At 40.9% G+C, this 19,493-nt stretch overlaps 1 protein-coding gene across 1 annotated transcript in view; it reads right to left on the bottom strand.

The window, feature by feature from the left end:
- The window catches only part of LOC125282062 (BCL-6 corepressor-like), a 47,076-nt gene extending 39,568 nt beyond the window's left edge, over positions 1-7,508 (bottom strand). Inside the window, exon 1 of the mRNA XM_048216305.2 lies at positions 7,331-7,508. Within this exon, the coding sequence (XP_048072262.1) occupies positions 7,331-7,508 (178 nt within the window). The remainder of the gene's footprint in view (positions 1-7,330) is intronic.
- Between the last annotated feature and the right edge of the window lie 11,985 nt (positions 7,509-19,493).

Below are 19,493 nucleotides of genomic sequence, written 5' to 3'. Positions count from 1 at the left end.
TGACTGGCGATTCTGAAATGTCTTTATTTCTCCATCAATTCTGAATGACAGCCTTGCTGGATAAAGGATCCTTGGCTGCATGTTTTTCTCTGAAAGAGCTTTAAAAATGCTCCCCCAACCCTTTCTCTCATTCCAGGTCTGTGTAGACAGGTCTGACGTAATTCTGATGCCTTTGCCTTGGTATGTGAGAAATTTCTTTGCCCTGGCCACTTTCAATACTGTATCCTTGGATCTAATATTTGCGAAATGCACTATGGCATGACCTGGCGTAGGTTTGTCGTGGTTGAGCTTGGGAGGGGTCCTCTCTGCCTCTTGGACATGAATGTTTGTTTCCCTTGCTAGATTAGGGAAGTTTTCATCTACAATTTGTTCAAATATCTCTTCTAGACCTCTGTTTTTCTCCATCCCCTCGGGGATGCTGATGATTCTAACATTGGATCGTTTCGTTGAGTCAGTAATCTCCCGTAGCCAACATTCGTGGGCATGGATTTTTTTAAGACCATCTTCTATTTTTATTTTTTCCTCTATTAACCCATCCTCCAATTCACTAACCCTTTCCTCCACTTCGGTGACCCTGGCCGTCAGAGCCTCTAGTTTTGCCTGCATTTGGCTCATAGAATTTTTAATTTCTGTCAAATTCGCTCTCATTTCCGCCCTTAGGGATTCTATATTCTCAGTAACATTTTCCTGAATACTTTTTTCAAGTCTACTCATTATCTTGACCATTGTTACTCTGAATTCCATTTCTGATAATTTGTTTACATCCATATCCGTTACTTCTGTGGTAGAGGCCACTGACTCACTGTCTTTTCTTTGCTGGGGGGCGCTTCTCCTTCTTGTCATTCTAATGAGAGGAGGTTGTGGGGTTGTCCAGAGCCCAAAATTATTGACTGGGTCCCAGGCCGTGCCCCTTGTTTTATAGGGATCTTAGAGATGTGGGCTTCTTCTTTAAAGATTTTATTTATTTACTTATCTGAGAGAGGGAGACAGACAGCCAGCAAGAATGGAACAGAAGCATGGGAGTGAGAGAGGAAGAAGCAGGCTCCCAGCGGAGGAGCCTGATGAGGGACTTCTTTCCGGAACGCCGGGATCACGCCCTAAGCCGGAGACAGGCGCTCAATGACTGCGCCACCCAGGGGCCTCCGGTTGTGAGCTTCTTGATTTTTCAGCCTGCCTTCTGGGGGAGGGGCCTGCCGCGCAGATACTCAGGCTAACCCTGTTTGGTTAGAGTCTCCGTGTCCCCTGCGAGGGAGGATGGGGATGGGCACTCTCTGAGCCGGTATTTCCAGGCTTTTGTTCTCTGGCGGCTTTCCCTGGTGGCCGGCTATGCCTCTTCTGAGGGTCAGAACAGCAGAGGCTGCATTGTCACAGAACAGAGGGATTGCGGCCCGTTCTCCACTGATGTTCTGGCCACTTTAACTCTATTACTGTTGGTGCTGCTCAACCCTGCAGCGTCCCGGGATGTGCGCACCAACTCGGCGTCCCTGCCCTCACTTCCAGGGCCGGCGCGTCTCTGTCCTTTGTGTTTCTAATGCCACCAGCCACCTGCCGCCCCGCACGCTCCCGGGTCTCCCGGTCTCAGTCTATGCCCGGTGAGCACACCGCGATTCCGGAGTTTCGGGAGAAGCCTGGTGGCGCACGCACCCGGTTCAGGGTCTCAGTCTGCTGTTTCGTGGGTGCCGACCGCGAGTCCGCCCGCTCCCCCGTGCAGGTGGCCCGCCAGCCGCCAGCCACCCCGCGTGCGCTCCAGGAGCTCCCGGTCTCAGTCTGGATCCCGTGAGCACACCGGGATTCCGGTCTTCTGGGAGATGCCTGGCGGCGCGCGTTCACGGCTCACCGGTCTCAGTCCGCTCTCTCGCGGGTGCCCTCTGTGAGTCCGCCCACTCCCCCGTGCAGGTGGCTGCCGCTTCCCGGCGCCCAAACGCGGCGGCTCCCTCCCCCTTCCGTTTATCTTCCGATATCTGTGCACGGTTTACAGCTCCCCTCTTCGTACCCCAATACTCAGCGCTGGAGATGTTCATTTGTAGAGATCCAGATGCATCATCCTGCGTCTCAGGCTGATTCCGTGGTTATTTAGGCTGGTCTGGTACCTATCCAGCTCGACTCAGGGGACCGGCTGAAAAAAGCTATTTTTTTCAATTCTTTTCGTGTATCCTCTTTCGATTTTCATTTTCATGGACACTGTACAGGTTTTAGATTTGTTTCTTCTCGTTGTATTTATTTTCCTTCTCTCTTATCTTGCAATCTAGGTTCTCTGGACAAGCAGAACAAAACACTCCCGGGATACACTTATTTGTTGTGATTTTTATGCCGTGGTGGTGGTGGCTGGTGCTTGTTGTTTTCTTGTTTTTTGTTTTTTCTTGTCCTTTCTCCTCTCATCTTCAGGACAACAGGACCCAATGGAGAAATTTACCCCAACAGAAAGAACAGGAAGTTGTCCTCACAGCCAGGGATTGAATCACTGTGGATATAAGTCAGATGTCTGAAGTAGAATATGAAACCATTGTCAAAAAGATATACTCTAGGCTTGAAAAAAAAAACCCTAGAGAATCTGTCCCCATAGAGGAAAAACAACTCAAATCTTGTCTGGCCAAAATGGGACACACTATAACCGAGAGGCAGGACCAAGTGGAGAGCATCAAAACAAGTATGAATGAACAAAAGAGTGATCAGTTAGCTAGAAGAGATTACAGGGAAAATGAACCCGAAAAGAAGAGGGCAAGAAGACTATTAGATGATGAAAGTTGTCTTAGGGAATTCAGCCATCCCATAAACAAACCTAATATCCCTATTGTAGGAGACCCAGAGGAAGATGAGCGTGGAAAGAGGGCAAAAGCGTTATAGCTAAGAATTTCCCTAATCCAGGGAATGAAATGGGCATTTGAGTCGAAGAGGCACAGAGAAATCCCCACAAAATCAACAAAAATAGGGCAACGCCATGACCTATCAGAGTGCAGCTTGCAAATGACAAGGAGAAAGAAGAGTCTGAAAGTAGCTCGGAAGAAGAGGTCCTGAACCAACAACATTAGACACGGAAGGCTTGCAGCACATCTGTCCACAGAGACCTGGCGGGCCAGTAAAGGACTGGCATGATGGACTCAATGTGCTAAATGAGAAACATATGCAGCCAAGGATCCTTGATCCAACAAGTTGTTATTCAGAACAGGAGAGATCAAGAACTAGTAGGAAGATCGGTAGGAGAAGAAAGGGATAAAGATGGGGGGGTTATCAGAAGGGGGAATGAAGCACGAGAGACTATGTACTCTGAGAAACAAACTGAGGGCTTCAGAGGGGAGGGGGATGGGGGAATGGGATAGGCTGGTGATGGGTAGTAAGGAGGGCACGTATTGCATGGTGCACTGGGTGTTATACGCAACTAATGAATCATCGAGCCTTACATCGGAAATCGGGGATGTACTGTATGGTGACTAACATAATATAATAAAAATTATTATTATTATTAACAAAAAAAGAATTTCCACAACCAACAAAAATGATAGGAATTTGGGAACACTAAACTAGCCCTGCAAGAATAAATAGTAAAGGGGACCCATTAAGCAGAAAGAGACAACAAAAGTCACAAAGCCCAGAAAAGGACAGAGACAATCTACAGACACATAGACCTTACAGCTTATACAACGATGCTAAATTCCTATCTTTCCATCATTAATTTAAATGTAAACGGCCCAAACACTCCGGTAGACAGACTCACGGTATCAGAATAATAAAAACCACACTACACCACACCAAACCTAACCCAAATGCAACAAGACCCGTGGATAGCTGTCGTACAAAATACTCATTTCCGACCCTAAGACACCTGTTCATTGACAGAGATAGGTGGGGAAGCATTTGCCACACTAACAGACATCCAAAGAAAGCTAGAGTAGCTGAGACTTCTCTCAGACAAATGAGATGTTCAACCTAACTAAGCCTGTGAGAAGACATGGAGAAGGACCCTATATCCCATGAAAGGGGCCTACCCAACAAGAAGGTCTGACAAGTGTACGTATATATGCCCTTATTATGATGGGAGCAGCCACTCAGTAAACACAATTAATCACCACCTTAAAGATACTCATAGATAATAAGCTAATAATAATAGTAGGGGACGTGAACAGCCCATTTACAGCAAAGCATAGATCATCTAAGTAGAAGATGAACAAGGAAACAAGGGCTTTGAATGACACACTGGACCAGATGCCCTTAACACATCTATTCAGGGCATTTCTGACTAAGGAAGCAGAATACACCTTCATTTCCAGTGCCCATGGAAGGTTCTTCCAAAGAGATCACATCCCAAGTCACCAAATCAGTACTCAATCAGGACAGAAATACCAAAATACTTGCATGCATATTTTCAGGCTACAAGACTATGAAACTTGACATCAACCACAAGACAACATTGGGAAGGATCACAACTACATGGAGGTGAAGGAATGTCCTCTGAAAGAATGAATGGGTCAACCAGGAAATCCAGACAGAATGGAAATGTAAAGATATGGAAGCAAATGAACAGAAAAATGGGAGAGACCAAAACTAAGACCTTTGGGATGCAGCAAAGGCCATCCTAGGAGGGAAGGAGATAGCAAAACAGGCCTTCCTTGCAAAGTCTCCAAGACACAGCCTGACCTTACACCTAAAGGAGCTGGGAAAACAACAGAAGGAAAGCCTAAATCCAGCAGGATAAGAGAACTAATCAAGAGTAGAGCAGCAATCAATGATATAGAATAAAAAAACAAATCAATGAAACCAGGAGATGGTTCTTTGAGAGAATTAACAGGATTGATAAATCCCTAGCCAGACTTATCAAAAATAAAAGGGATAGAACCCAAATAAATAAAATCATGAATAAAAGATGAGGGACCACACTAATGCCACAAATATACAAACAATTATAAGAGAATGTCATGAAAAAGTGTACACCAAAAACTGGGCAATTTGGAAGAAAAGGACAAATTCCAAGAAACATACAAACCACAAAAGCTGAAACAGGAATAGAAAATTTGAACACATCCCAAACAGCAAATAATTGAATGTGTAATCAAGTATCACCCAACAAATAAGTCCTGGGCTGGATGGCTTCCAGTGGAATTCTACCACACATTTAAGGAAGAGTTCATACCTATTCTTCTGAAACAGTTCCAAAACATATACATGGGAGGAGCACTTCTCAACTCCTTTATGGGGCCAGCATGACCTGTATTCCAAAACAAAACAAACAACAAAAAAAAAAACACCACAAAGGAGAACTATAGGCCAATATCCCTGAGAGACATGGATGCAAAAATTATCGATAAAATGATGGTAAATCAAACTCAACAGTACATTAAAAGAATTATTCAGGGCACCTGGGTGACTCAGTCCATTAAGCGTCCGACTCTTGATTTTGACTCGGGTCATGATTTCAGGGTTGTAGGGTAGCCCCTCTTTGGGCTCCATGCTTAGCATGGAATGTGCTTGTACCCCTGCCTGTGCTCCTCTTCTGATTTCTCTCTCTCTCAAAAATATAAATAGATAAACTCTTACAAAAAACATTTTTCATCATGAGCAAGTAAGAAATATTCCAGTGCTGTATGGGTGGTTCAACATCAGCAAATAAATCAACTTGATATACTGCATTAATAAAAAAAAAGGTTAGGAACCATAGTATCCCCTCAATAGGTGCAGAAAAGCATTTGACAAAAGAAAGCATCCTTTCTTAATAAAACCCTCAACAAAGTAGAGATAGATGGAACATACCTCAACATCATAAAGGCCATATACAAAATTGACCCACAGCTAATATCATCCCCGGTGGGGAAAACCTGAGTGTCTTTCCCTAGGGGCAGAAACAAGACAGGGATGTCCACTCTCACCATTACTACTTAATAGCTTCAGCATTCAGACAACAACATGATACTCTATGTAGATACCTGAAAGACTCCAGTACAAAATTGGTAGAACTCATACAGGAATTCAGCAAATTTGCATGCTATAAAATCAAGATGTGCAGAAATCCTCTGCATTTCTATACACCAATAATGAAGCAACAAAGAAATCAAGGAATGGATCCCATTTACAACTGCACCAAAATCAATAAGGCACCTAACAATAAAACCTAACCAAAGAGGTAAAAGACCTGTACTCTGAAAACTTAAAACACTAATGAGAGAAGCTGAAGAGAAAGAAAGGGAAAGGCATACAGATCTTATTAATCTCAACACCCTGAAACCAAATAACTCATTAAGAAAAGGACAGAAGACATGAATAGACACTGTTCCAAAGAAGACATCCAGATGGCTAACAGACACATGAAAAGATGCTCAACATAGCTCATTACCAGGGAAATACAAATCAAAACCACAATGCGATACCACCTCACACCAGTCAGAATGGCTAAAATTAAGAAGTCAGGAAACGATAGATATTGGCGAGGATGTGGAGAAAGGGGATCCCTCCTACACTGTTGGTGAGAATGCAAGTTGGTACAGCCACTGTGGAAAACAGTGTGGAGGTCCCTTAAAAAGTTAAAAATTGAGCTACCCTTTGACGTAGCCATTGCACTACTGGGTGTTTACCCCAAAGATACAGAAGTTGTGATCCAAAGGTGGCATATGCATCCTGATGTTTATAGCAGCATTGTCCACAACAGACAAACTCTGGAAAGAGACCAAATGCCAATCGACTGGTAAATGGATAAAGAATAAATGGTATATTATATAATGAAATATTATTCAGACATCAAAAAGAATGAAACGTTGTCGTTTGTATTATGCTAAGTGAAATAAGTCAGTCAAAGAAAGACAATACCTTATGATCTCACTCATATGTGGCATTCAGGAAACAAAACAGATGAACATAGAGGAAGGGGAAAGAAGAGAGAGAAGGAATCCATAAGAGACTTTTAACTATAGAGAACACACTGAAGCTTTCTGAAGGGATGTGGGTGGGGGATGGGCTAGATGGGTGATGGGTATTAAGGAGAGTATTTGCTGTGATGAACATGCGGTGGTGTATGAAAGTGATGAATTATTGATTCTATTCTTGAAACCAATATTGCACTGTATGTTAACTAACTAAAATCTATATTGAAAAGAAACTGTGTCCTAGGAAATTGGTTCCTAGGTGACTCATTTCTGCATGTCACAACATTCAAAGGGACAATGAGGCCTTAATTCCATGGACGGAAAGAACAGCCCAGCAGCTACTAACTGAACAGCAGTTATAATAATACTGTCAATTTAAAATTAATACAATATAATACTCCTAACTTCTCTTAGCTCTGAGAATTGAGTCACCCTGTTCTAAAAGACGTAGCATGACACACAAACAGCTTGAGTTTACTTACATGTCTCACTGTTCTTCTGGCCAGCAATGGCCTCCTCCAGGGCTGTTAACATTGGCTTTTTGTCCTCATTTCTTTTCAGCCTTTCCCAGAAAGTGGACCTAAATGTGCACACCTCAGTGTCTTTGGTCATTGAGAGGGTACCTTTCCTCTCTTTCATCTCCAACTCTGAGAAGTGCATCATTGCACACTAGAAACAGAATGGAGATGTATTCAAATAAAAACACTTCTCCTTAAAACCTACTGGGTGTTATATGCAAACAATGAAGCATGGAACATTACATCAGAAACTAAGACTAACATAATATAATAAAAAGTTTTTCTTAAAAAAAAACCCTACTTACCTCATCTTAAGAGAAATTTGCCACAAAATAACCACAATTTATGAAATAAGGTTCTTTCACTATAATCTCTTGGATATATAGCTAATATGGTAAATATGTGTGTGTATATATGTATATCCATGTACATAGTATTGCAAAGAGACATTCACTTTTGAAGGTGAGATAAAAATTCAAATAAAACAAATTAAAAATGAACAAAGATAAAGAGAATATAAACTTCTTATATTTTTAAAAATGAAATTTAACTCTAAAGGGTTACATAATATTCTAGTAACTGCAATTTGAAAGAATAAATTAGACCTCATACTTAGTGGCAGATAGACAAAATAAGGGACACCTGGGTGGCTCAGTCAGTTAAGTGTCTGCCTTCAGCGCAGCTCATGATCCTGGAGTCCCAGGATCAAGCAGCGCATTGGGCTCCCTGCTCAGTGGGGAGCCTGCTTCTCCCTCTGACTGCTGCTCCCCCTGCTTGTGCTCTCTCTCTCTCTCACTCACTCTCTCAAATGAATAAATAAATAAAATCTTTAAAAGAAAGAGACAAAATAGTTTCATAATACTTACATTCATGAAAACATCCATTTTTAATAATATGAGACAACTTTTCTCATGACATTACAAAAAAATTAGCTTTTAAATAAAAATAAAAATATTTGAAAAATCCATGTATTGCATGGTGCACTGAGTGTTATACGCAAACAATGAATCATGGAACATTACATCAAAAGGTAATGATATACTGTGTGGTGACTTACATAATGTAGTATTTTTTTTAATCTAATGAATTATAATTCACTACCAAGTGAAGTACAAGTTACATCCCATTTTGCTGATACACATCTCCACTAAGTATCATGTAAGTGCAGTATAAGCAGCACTGTTTTAACATTCTTTAATGCATAGTAAGAGCAGAGAAATCAAATTGATATGTAAACATCATGCAGTGTTTAGATACACTTTGCAATATTTAAAACTTCTGTTACAGCATTTGAGTACAGTCCTCTTAATATCTATTGGACAACTTAATGTATCCTAACACATGAACCTCCTAAGGGCTACCACTTATGTTCCTTTAGTGGAAGCATTTCATACATTTACATTACCATAAGGTTCATTAAATCTGTCTGATGACCTGCCCTACCATACTCCCCCACTCATCCTCACACATTCAAAGAAACCTCATTACTGGGAAATTGACTGAAATATGGGTGAGTAGACATCAATAATGTTGAGAACAGAAAAACAATGGAAAAAAATCAATGAAACTACAATTTCCTTTTTTTAAAGTATCATGAAAATTGATAAATCCTTAGGTTAACTAAGAAAAAACAGAATAGATTCAAACAACTGAAATCAAATTTTTAAAAAACTACAACTACAAATGTTGCATGGAAATAAAAAAAAAGAACTATAAGAAAATATATAGAATGTACGATGATTGAACCATGAGGTTCATGGTTGCATGGAAATAAATGTTGCATGGAAATAAAAAAAAGAACTATAAGAAAATATATAGAATGTACAATGATTGAACCATGAGGAAACAAAAAACATGAACAGACTTCATGGGTTCATTTATGAACACTAAGGAAATTCAATCAAGAGTCAAAAACCTAACAAAAAGAAAAGAAAAGATCCTGTGGCTTTACGAGATAATTCTACCAAACAATTAAAAAAAATTTATACTACCTTACCTGAAACTGTACCAAAAATTTAAAAGAAAACACTTCCAAATTAATTCTTTTAGCTCAATTTTTTCATACAGGTGCATGAAACAAATATACTACACAAAGAAAAAGTACAAATAGGTAAAAATCCAAGATGGTGACATACGAACACCCAAGCTCACCTCATCAATACACTGAATCTGTACCTACAAAAAGAGCAATTCTGACTGAGAAAGACTGAGAGCTGACTGAACAACATCTCTACAACAAAGGATAGAGACCACATACAGAATGACAGGCAATAACATGGAGCCACATCCTCAAAGCTGTAAACTGCAGTGAGGAAGGATAGCACTGAGGGGCCAGAAGCAGATTCATCATCCCTGGGGCACAGAAAAAAAGTCAATGATTAAAAAGGCAAATACAGAAAGACGAGTTAAGATGGCGGAGGAGTAGGAGACACCTTTTTCAACTGGTCCCCCTAGTCAAGCTGGATAGGTACCAGACCAGCCTAAACAACCATGGAACCAGCCTGAGACGCAGGAAGATGCATCTGGCTCTCTACAAATGAACATCTCCAGTGCTGAGTATTGAGGTACGAAACGGGGGGCCATGAAACCATGCACAGATATCGGAAGATAAACGGAAGGGAGAGGGAGCCACCGCGTTCGGGGGCCGGGAAGCGGTACCCACTTGCACGGGAGAGTGGGCGGGGCTTGCGGACGGCACCCACAAAACAGCAGACTGAGACCGTGAGCCCGGTGCGCATGCCATCAGGCATCTCGCAGAACACCGGAATCCCGGTGTGCTCACAGGATCCAGACTGAGACCGGGAGCTTCCGGAGCACATGCAGGGCGGCTGGCAGCTGGCAGCTTAGAAACACAAAGGACAGAGACTCACCAGCCCTGCAAGTGAGGACTGGGACGCCGGGTGTGGGGCGCACATCCCGGGTCGCTGCAGGGTTGAGCAGCACCAACAGTAACAGAGTTAAAGTGGCCAGAACATTAGTAGAGAACGGGCCGCAATCCTTCTGTTCCATGCCAGAGGCTGAAATTTGGCCGCTGCTGCTCTGACTCTCAGAAGAGGCACAGCAAACCGCCAGGGAAAGCCGCAAGAGAACAAAAGCCTGAGAATACCGGCTCAGAGAGTGCCCATCCCCATCCCCCCTCGCAGGGGACACGGAGACTCTACCCAAACAGGGTTGCCTGAGTATCGGCGCGGCACGCCCCTCCCCCAGAACACAGAAGGCAGGCTGAAAAATCAAAAGCCCAAAACCTGGGGGGCCTGGGTGGCGCAGTCATTGAGCACCTGTCTTCGGCTTAGGGCGTGATCCCGACATTCCAGAAAGGAGTCCCTCATCGGGCTCCTCCGCTGGGAGCCTGCTTTTTCCTCTCCCACTCCCCTGCTTGTGTTCCCTCTCTCGCTGGTTGGCTCTCTGCCACATAAATAAATAAATAAAATCTTTAAAGAAGAAGCCCACATCCCTAAGATCCCTATAAAACAAGGGGCACGGCCTGGGACCCAGTCAATAATTTGGGCTCTGGACAACCCCGCAGCCTCTCCTCATCACAATGACAAGAAGGAGAAGCGCCCCCCCCCACAGCAAAGAAAAGACAGTGAGTCTGTGGCCTCTGCCACAGAAATAATGGATATGGATGTAACCAAATTATCAGAAATGGAATTCAGAGTAACGATGGTCAAAATGATGAGTAGAATTGAAAACACTATTAACAAAAAGATTACTGAGAATATAGAATCCCTAAGGACAGAAATGAGAGCGAATCTGACAGAAATTAAAAATTCTATGAGCCAAATGCAGGCAAAACTAGAGGCTCTGACGGCCAGGGTCACAGAACTAGAGGAACGGGTTAGTGAATTGGAGGATGGGTTAATAGAGGAAAAAACCAAAATAGAAGCTGCTCTTAAAAAAATCCAAGCCCACCATATGCACCCCAATGTTCATAGCAGCAATGTCCACAATAGCTAAATCGTGGAAGGAGCCGAGATGCCCTGCAACAGATGACTGGATTAAGAAGTTGTGGTCCATATATACAATGGAATATTACTCAGCTATCAGAAAGAACGAGTTCTCAACATTTGCTACAACATGGACGGCACTGGAGGAGATAATGCTAAGTGAAATAAGTCAAGCAGAGAAAGACAACTATCATATGATTTCTCTCATCTATGGAACATAAGAACTAGGATGATCAGTAGGGGAAGAAAGGGATAAAGAAAGGGGGGGTAATCAGAAGGGGGAATGAAACATGAGAGACTATGGACTATGAGAAACAAACTGAGGACTTCAGAGGGGAGGGGGGTGGGGGAATGGGATAGACTGGTGATGGGTAGTAAGGAGGGCACGTATTGCATGGTGCACTGGGTGTTATACACAACTCATGAATCATCGAGCCTTACATCGGAAACCGGGGATGTACTGTATGGTGACTAACATAATATAATAAAAAATCATTAAAAAAAAAAAATCCAAGCCCACGAATGTAGGCTATGGGAGATTACTGACTCAATGAAACGATCCAATGTTAGAATCATCGCCATCCCCGAGGGGGTGGAGAAAAACAGAGGTCTAGAAGAGATATTTGAACAAATTCTAGTTGAAAACTTCCTTAATCTAGCGAGGGAAACAAACATTCATGTCCAAGAGGCAGAGAGGACCCCTCCCAAGCTCAACCACAACAAACCTACGCCACGTCATGTCATAGTGCAATTCGCAAATATTAGATCCAAGGATACAGTATTGAAAGCGGCCAGGGTAAAGAAATCTCTCATGTACCAAGGCAAAGGTATCAGAAATATGTCAGACCTGTCTACACAGACCTAGAATGAGAGAAAGGGTTGGGGGAGCATATTTAGTGCTCTTTCAGAGAAAAACATGCAGCCAAGGATCCTTTATCCAGCAAGGCTGTCATTCAGAATTGATGGAGAAATAAAGACATTTCAGAATCGCCAGTCACTAACCAATTTTGTAACCACGAAAACAGCCCTACAGGAGATATTAAGGGGGGTTCTATAAAGGTAAAAAGGCCCCAGGAGTGACACAGAACAGAAAGTCACAGCCAATACAAACAAAGACTACTGGCAACATGGCATCATTAAAATCATATCTCTCAGTACTCAGTCTTAATATTAATGACTTAAATGCTCCCATAAATGCCACAGGGTTGCAGATTGGATAAAAAGAAATGACCCATCCATTTGCTGTCTACAAGAGACTCATTTCGAACCCAAAGATGCATTCAGACTGAGAGTAAGGGGATGGAGTACCATATTTCACGCAAATGGACCTCAAAAGAAAGCTGGGGTAGCAATTCTCATATCAGATAAATTGGATTTTAAACTACAGACTATAGTTAGAGACACAGAAGGGCACTATATTATTCTTAAGGGAAGCATTCAACAAGTGGATATGACAATTATAAATATATATGCCCCCAACAGCGGAGCACCAAGATACACAAGCCAACTCTTAACCAGAATAAAGAGACATATAAGTAAAAATACATTAATAGTAGGGGACCTCAACACTCCACTATCAGAAATAGACAGAACACCCTGGCAAAAACTAAGCAAAGAATCAAAGGCTTTGAATGCCATTCTCGACGAGTTGGACCTCATAGATATATATAGAACACTACACCCCAGAACCAAAGAATACTCATTCTATTCTAATGCCCACGGAACATTCTCAAGAAGAGACGTGTTCTGGGACACAAAACAGGTCTCAACCGATACCAAAAGTTGGAAATTATCCCCTGCATATTCTCAGACCACAACGCTCTGAAATTGGAACTCAACCACAAGGAAAAATTTGGAAGAAACTCAAACACTTGGAGACTAAGAACCATCCTGCTCAGGATTGACTCGATAAACCAGGAAATCAAAAATCAAATTAAACAATTTATGGAGACCAATGAGAATGGAAATACAACAGTCCAAAACCTATGGGATACTGCAAAGGCAGTCCTAAGGGGGAAATACATAGCCATCCAAGCCTCACTCAAAAGAATAGAAAAATCTAAAATGCAGTTTTTATATTCTCACCTCAAGAAGCTGGAACAGCAACAGAGGGACAGGCCTAATCCACACACGAGGAAGCAGTGGACCAAAATTAGAGCTGAAATCAATCAAGCAGAAACCAGAAGTACAGTAGAGCAGATCAACAGGACTAGAAGCTGGTTCTTGGAGAGAATCAATAAAATTGACAGACCACTGGCAAGACTTATCCAAAAGAAAAGAGAAAGGACCCAGATTATTAAAATTATGAATGAAACAGGAGAGGTCACGACCAACACCATTGAAATTGGAAGGATTATTAGAAATTTTTATCAACAGCTATATGCCAATAAACTAAGCAATCTGGAAGAGATGGAATCCTTCCTGGAAACCTATAAACTACCAAGATTGAAACAGGAAGAAATTGATTTCTTAAACAGGCCAATTAATTATGAAGAAATTGAGTGGGTGATAAAAAAACCTTCCAAATAACAAAACTCCAGGCCCGGACGGTTTTCCTGGGGAATTCTACCAAACATTCAAAGAAGAAATAATACCTATTCTCCTAAAGCTATTTCAAAAAATAGAAACAGAAGGAAAGCTACCAAACTCATTCTATGAGGCCGATATTACCTTGATCCCCAAACCAGGCAAAGACCCCCTCAAAAAGGAGAATTACAGACCGATCTCCCTAATGAATATGGATGCCAAAATCCTCAACAAGATACTTGCTAATAGAATCGAACAGTACATTAAAAGGATTATCCACCACGATCAAGTGGGATTCATACCTGGGATGCAAGCGTGGTTCAATATTCGCAAATCAATCAGCGTGATACATCATATCAACAAGAAAAGACTAGGGAACCATACGATCCTCTCAATTGATGCCAAAAAAGCATTTGACAAAATACAGCATCCTTTCCTGATTAAAACCCTTCAGAGTGTAGGAATAGAAGGTACCTTTCTCGATCTCATAAAAGCCATCTATGAAAAGCCTACTGCAAATATTATTCTCAATGGGGAAAAGCTGGAAGCCTTTCCCTTAAGATCAGGAACTCGACAAGGAAGCCCACTCTCGCCACTAATATTCAACATAGTACTAGAAGTCCTTGCAACAGCAATCAGACGACAAAAAGGGATCAAAGGTATTCAAATCGGCAAAGAAGAAGTCAAAATGTCTCTCTTCGCAGATGACATGATACTCTATATGGAAAACCCAAAAGAAGCCACTCCCAAACTATTAGAAGTTATAGAGCAATTCAGTAATGTGGTGGGATACAAAATCAATGCTCAGAAATCAGTTGCATTTCTATACACGAATAACGAGACCGAAGAAAGAGAAATTAGGGAATCTATCCCATTTACAATAGCACCAAAAACCATACGTTACCTTGGAATTAACTTAACCAGAGACGTAAAGGACCTATATTCTAGAAACTATAAATCACTCTTGAAAGACATTGAGGAAGACATAAAAAGATGCAAAGATATTCCATGCTCATGGATCGGAAGAATTAACATAGTTAAAATGTCCATGCTACCCAGAGCAATCTACACTTTCAATGCTATCCCAATCAACATACCGAGGACATTTTTCAAAGAACTGGAACAAATAGTACTTAAATTTGTATGGAAACAGAAAAGGCCCCGAATCTCCAAGGAACAGTTGAATAGGAAAAACAAAGCTGGGGGCATCACAATGCCAGATTTCGAGCTGTACTACAAAGCTGTGATCACAAAGACAGCATGGTACTGGCACAAAAACAGACACATCGTCCAATGGAACAGAATAGAAAACCCAGAAATGGACCCTCGGTTCTTTGGGCAACTAATATTTGATAAATAAGGAAAAAACATCCGGTGGGAAAAAGACAGTCTCTTCAATAAATGGTGCTGGGAAAATTGGACAGCTACATGCAAAAGAATGAAACTTGACCACTCTCTCACACCACACACAAAAATAAACTCCAAATGGATGAAAGACCACAATGTGAGACAGGAATCCATCAAAATTCTAGAAGAGAACATAGGCAGCAACCTCTATGACATCGGCCAAAGCAACCTTTTTCATGATACATCCCCAAAGGCAAGAGAAACAAAAGATAAAATGAACTTATGGGATTTCATCAAGATAAAAAGCTTCTGCACAGCCAAGGAAATAGTCAAAAAAACTAAGAGGCAGCCCACGGAATGGGAGAATATATTTGTAAAGGACACTACAGATCAAGGACTGGTATCCAAGATCTACAAAGAACTTCTCAAACTCAATACACGAGAAACAAATAAACAAATCAAAAAATGGGCAGAAGATATGAATAGATATTTTTCCAATAATGACATACAAATGGCTAACAGACACATGAAAAAATGTTCAAAATCATTAGCCATCAGGGAAATTCAAATCAAATTCACACTGTGATACCACCTTATGCCAGTTAGAATGGTAAAAATAGACAAGGCAAGAAACAACAATTGCTGGAGAGGATGTGGAGAAAGGGGATCCCTCCTACATTGTTGGTGGGAATGCAAGTTGGTACAGCCACTCTGGAAAACAGTGTGGAGGTCCCTTAAAAAGTTAAAAATTGAGCTACCCTATGATCCATCCATTGCACTACTGGGTGTTTACCCCAAAGGACGTAGTGAAGAGAAGGGCCGTATGCACCCCAATGTTCATAGCAGCAATGTCCACAATAGCTAAATCGTGGAAGGAGCCGAGATGCCCTGCAACAGATGACTGGATTAAGAAGTTGTGGTCCATAATATACAATGGAATATTACTCAGCTATCAGAAAGAACAAATTCTCAATATTTGCTGCAACATGGACAGCACTGGAGGAGGTAATGCTAAGTGAAATAAGTCAAGCTGAGAAAGACAACTATCATATGATTTCTCTCATCTATGGAACATAAGAACTAGGATGATCAATAGGGGAAGAAAGGGATAAAGAAAGGGGGGTAATCAGAAGGGGGAATGAAGCATGAGAGACTATGGACTATGAGAAACAAACTGAGGGCCTCAGAGGGGAGGGGGGTGGAGGAATGGGATAGACCGGTGATGGGTAGTAAGGAGGGCACGTATTGCATGGTGCACTGGGTGTTATATGCCACTAATGAATCATCGAGCTTTACATCGGAAACCGGGGATGTACTGTATGGTGACTAACATAATATAATAAAAAATCATTAATAAAAAAAAGGCAAATACAATTTAAAAGGATCAGTTCTTGAGCACCTGACAAATGTCTGGCTGCTGCTAGAATGCTCTCTGCGGTCAGAGGGACTCACTCATTGTTTAATTCCCCCTCCACATTCACAGCACAGACAAGAGCAGGATCTAGGCTCCTCAGTAGCCCTGTATCTTCTGTGAACCCCAACTTTTTAGCCCAAATAACCCCAGGAATCCCTGATGGATGTCCTCCTGCCAGTGACTAGCAGAACTCCAACTATCCCACTATGGTGCTTCCATAAGGTACCCACAGAACAGTACATATTAGGACACCCCAGGACAGCATCCACTATAGCTGCATTTGTCTTGCCAAGGTAAAATAGGTGTAAAACACTCCAAGACCTCCTAGGTCTACACCCACTCAGGTCCAGATGATTTGTCATAGCACCCCAAGTGAGTGCCCTTCAACCTGCCAGGTTGCACCAACTCTAGCAATCCTGTCAGGGCATCCCTGGTATGGAATGCCCTGTGACTCACCCCCTAACTTCCCTTGTTTCAGCTTCAGCTGTCCTATCATGGTTCACCCCAAATAGGGCACCCTGGAACCCCCAGCCTATGCCCATTTCAGCTCCAAACATCCCATCAGGATGGCCCTAGTGTGGAGTGCCCCAGGACCTTAAGCCCTTGCTCTGCTATAACTGTAATCTGCCAGCCAAAGCCACCAAAAACATGCAGGTCTACACAGGCAACAATCGTACAGAAAGCTAATTAATTAAAAAAAAAAATCAAACAGGAAGTCAAATAGAGTGAGAAGGCAGAGAAATATGTTCCAAACCAAAGAACAAGAAACTTCATAAAAATAACTAAATGAAATTGATATAAGCAACCTACATGATAAACTTGAAACTAATGATCATAAAAATACAAATGTAAAGAGAAGAGTGGATGATTTTAGGAGAACTACAGCAAAGAGATATAAAATATTAAAAAGAACAAATAAGAGTTCAAAAGTACAATAACTTGAATGAAAAAATGTTCTGGAAGAAAACAACAGTAGATAAGCAGATGCAGAACTATCAGAAAGCTGGAAGACAGGGTAATGGAAAAGCACCCAGATTTGAGGAGCAAAGACAAAAAGATTTTTTAAAAATAATGATACATGAGAGATCTCTGGGACAAAACGTGTGTACTAACATGCATCATAGGAGTCCCAGAAAGAGATGCAAGAAAAAAAGGGGCAGCAAGTCATGGGAAAAAATAATACTTGCAAACTTCCCTAACTTGGGGAAGGAAACATACATTATTTCAGAAAACACAGACATACCAGAACACATTACGATGAAAATGTCAGAGGTTACAGACAAAGAGAATTTTGAGAATAGCAAGAAAATAGAAAACAGTTATATACAAAGGAAACCCCAAAAGGCTATCGGCTGATTTTTCCGCACTCTTCAGACTAGAATGCAGTGGCATGATATATTCATGATGCTGACCGAGAAAAATCTGCTGCCACGATTATTGTATCCAGGAAGACTATCATTCAAAATAGAAGGATATGCAGAGCTTTCCAGAGAAAAGAAGGTTAAAGAAATTTATCACCACAAAACCAAACTTAAACAAAATGTTAAAGGGAGTTCTTTAAGCAGAAAAGAAAAGGTCATGGCTGAAAGTAAGAAAATAAAAAGAAGAAATCTCACAAGTAAAATCAAACACACAAAAAAGGTAGTATATCACTAACACATAAAACTAGTATTTGTGAAGGTTAAAAAAGTACTAAAAATCAATTGTATCTTCAAAAATAGTTAAGGGACTTGAAAAATTAAAAATATATAAAATATGAAATCATAAACATGAAACAGAATAAAACTGTAGTGTTTTCGGAATGTGTTCAAACCATCAACTTAATATATACTATAATGTAGTTGAATATGATACATAAGTATTAAAATAATCACAAAACAAAAAATGCACAAAAAATAAACAAAAAATATTCCAAGCATTAACAGTGAAGAAAGTCAGTGTGAAAGAAGAGAAGAAAAGAAGACAAAAACAGACAGAACTACAAAAACAGCCACAAAATAATTAACAAATGGTGATAGATACATGGCTATCAAAAAAAAAAAAAAGACTTCAAGACTCACCACAGATGTAAAGGAACATACAGACTCAACATAAAAGATGGAACAAGAGGGGCGCCTGGGTGGTGCAGTCGTTAAGCGTATCCCTTTAGCTCAGGGCGTGATCCCAGCGTTCTCGGATCGAGCCCCACATCAGGCTCTTCTGCTAGGAGCCTGCTTCTTCCTCTCCCACTCCCCCTGCTTGTGCTCCCTCTCTCACTGGCTGTCTCTGTCGAATAAATAAATAAAGTCTTTAAAAAAAAAAAGATGGAACAAGATATTCCATGCAAATACAAGTGAAAAATTAGTAATAACATAATAAAGTTCAAATGAGAAAAATCAACAGGTAACGTCATATTCAGCACTGAAAGAGTGGAAGATTTTCCACAGGAACAAAAAAGACAGGATCAAGACAAAGATATCTGTTCTTTCCATTTCTACTCAACATAGTACTAGAAGTCAAAGTAGACAAGCAAGAAGAAAAATATATAAGGAATCTAGTTGGAAATGAAGTAAAATAACCCGTATTCCCGGATGGCAGGATGTTATATATAAAAAATCATAAAGATACACATACATACATACATACTATTAGAACTAATAATAGAATTTAGGAAAGTTGAGGATACAAAATCAATACTCAAAAATGTTACATTCTTCTGTACTAACAGAAAAAGATCTAAAAAAATGAAATTAACAAAGCAATCCTATTTTAAGAGCATTAAAACAAATAACAACCCAGGAGATAAATGAGTTGTAAACTGCAAACGATAAGACACTTATGAAAGAAACTAAACATGTGCATATTCATGGATTAAAAGATTTAATATTGTTAAGATGTCAATACTAGCCAATGA

The sequence above is a fragment of the Ursus arctos genome, chromosome Y (genome assembly GCF_023065955.2).
Source record: "Ursus arctos isolate Adak ecotype North America chromosome Y, UrsArc2.0, whole genome shotgun sequence".
Lineage (NCBI taxonomy): Eukaryota > Metazoa > Chordata > Mammalia > Carnivora > Ursidae > Ursus > Ursus arctos.
Note: the sequence above shows the minus strand (reverse complement) of the source record. Positions and strands in the feature narration are given on the sequence as shown.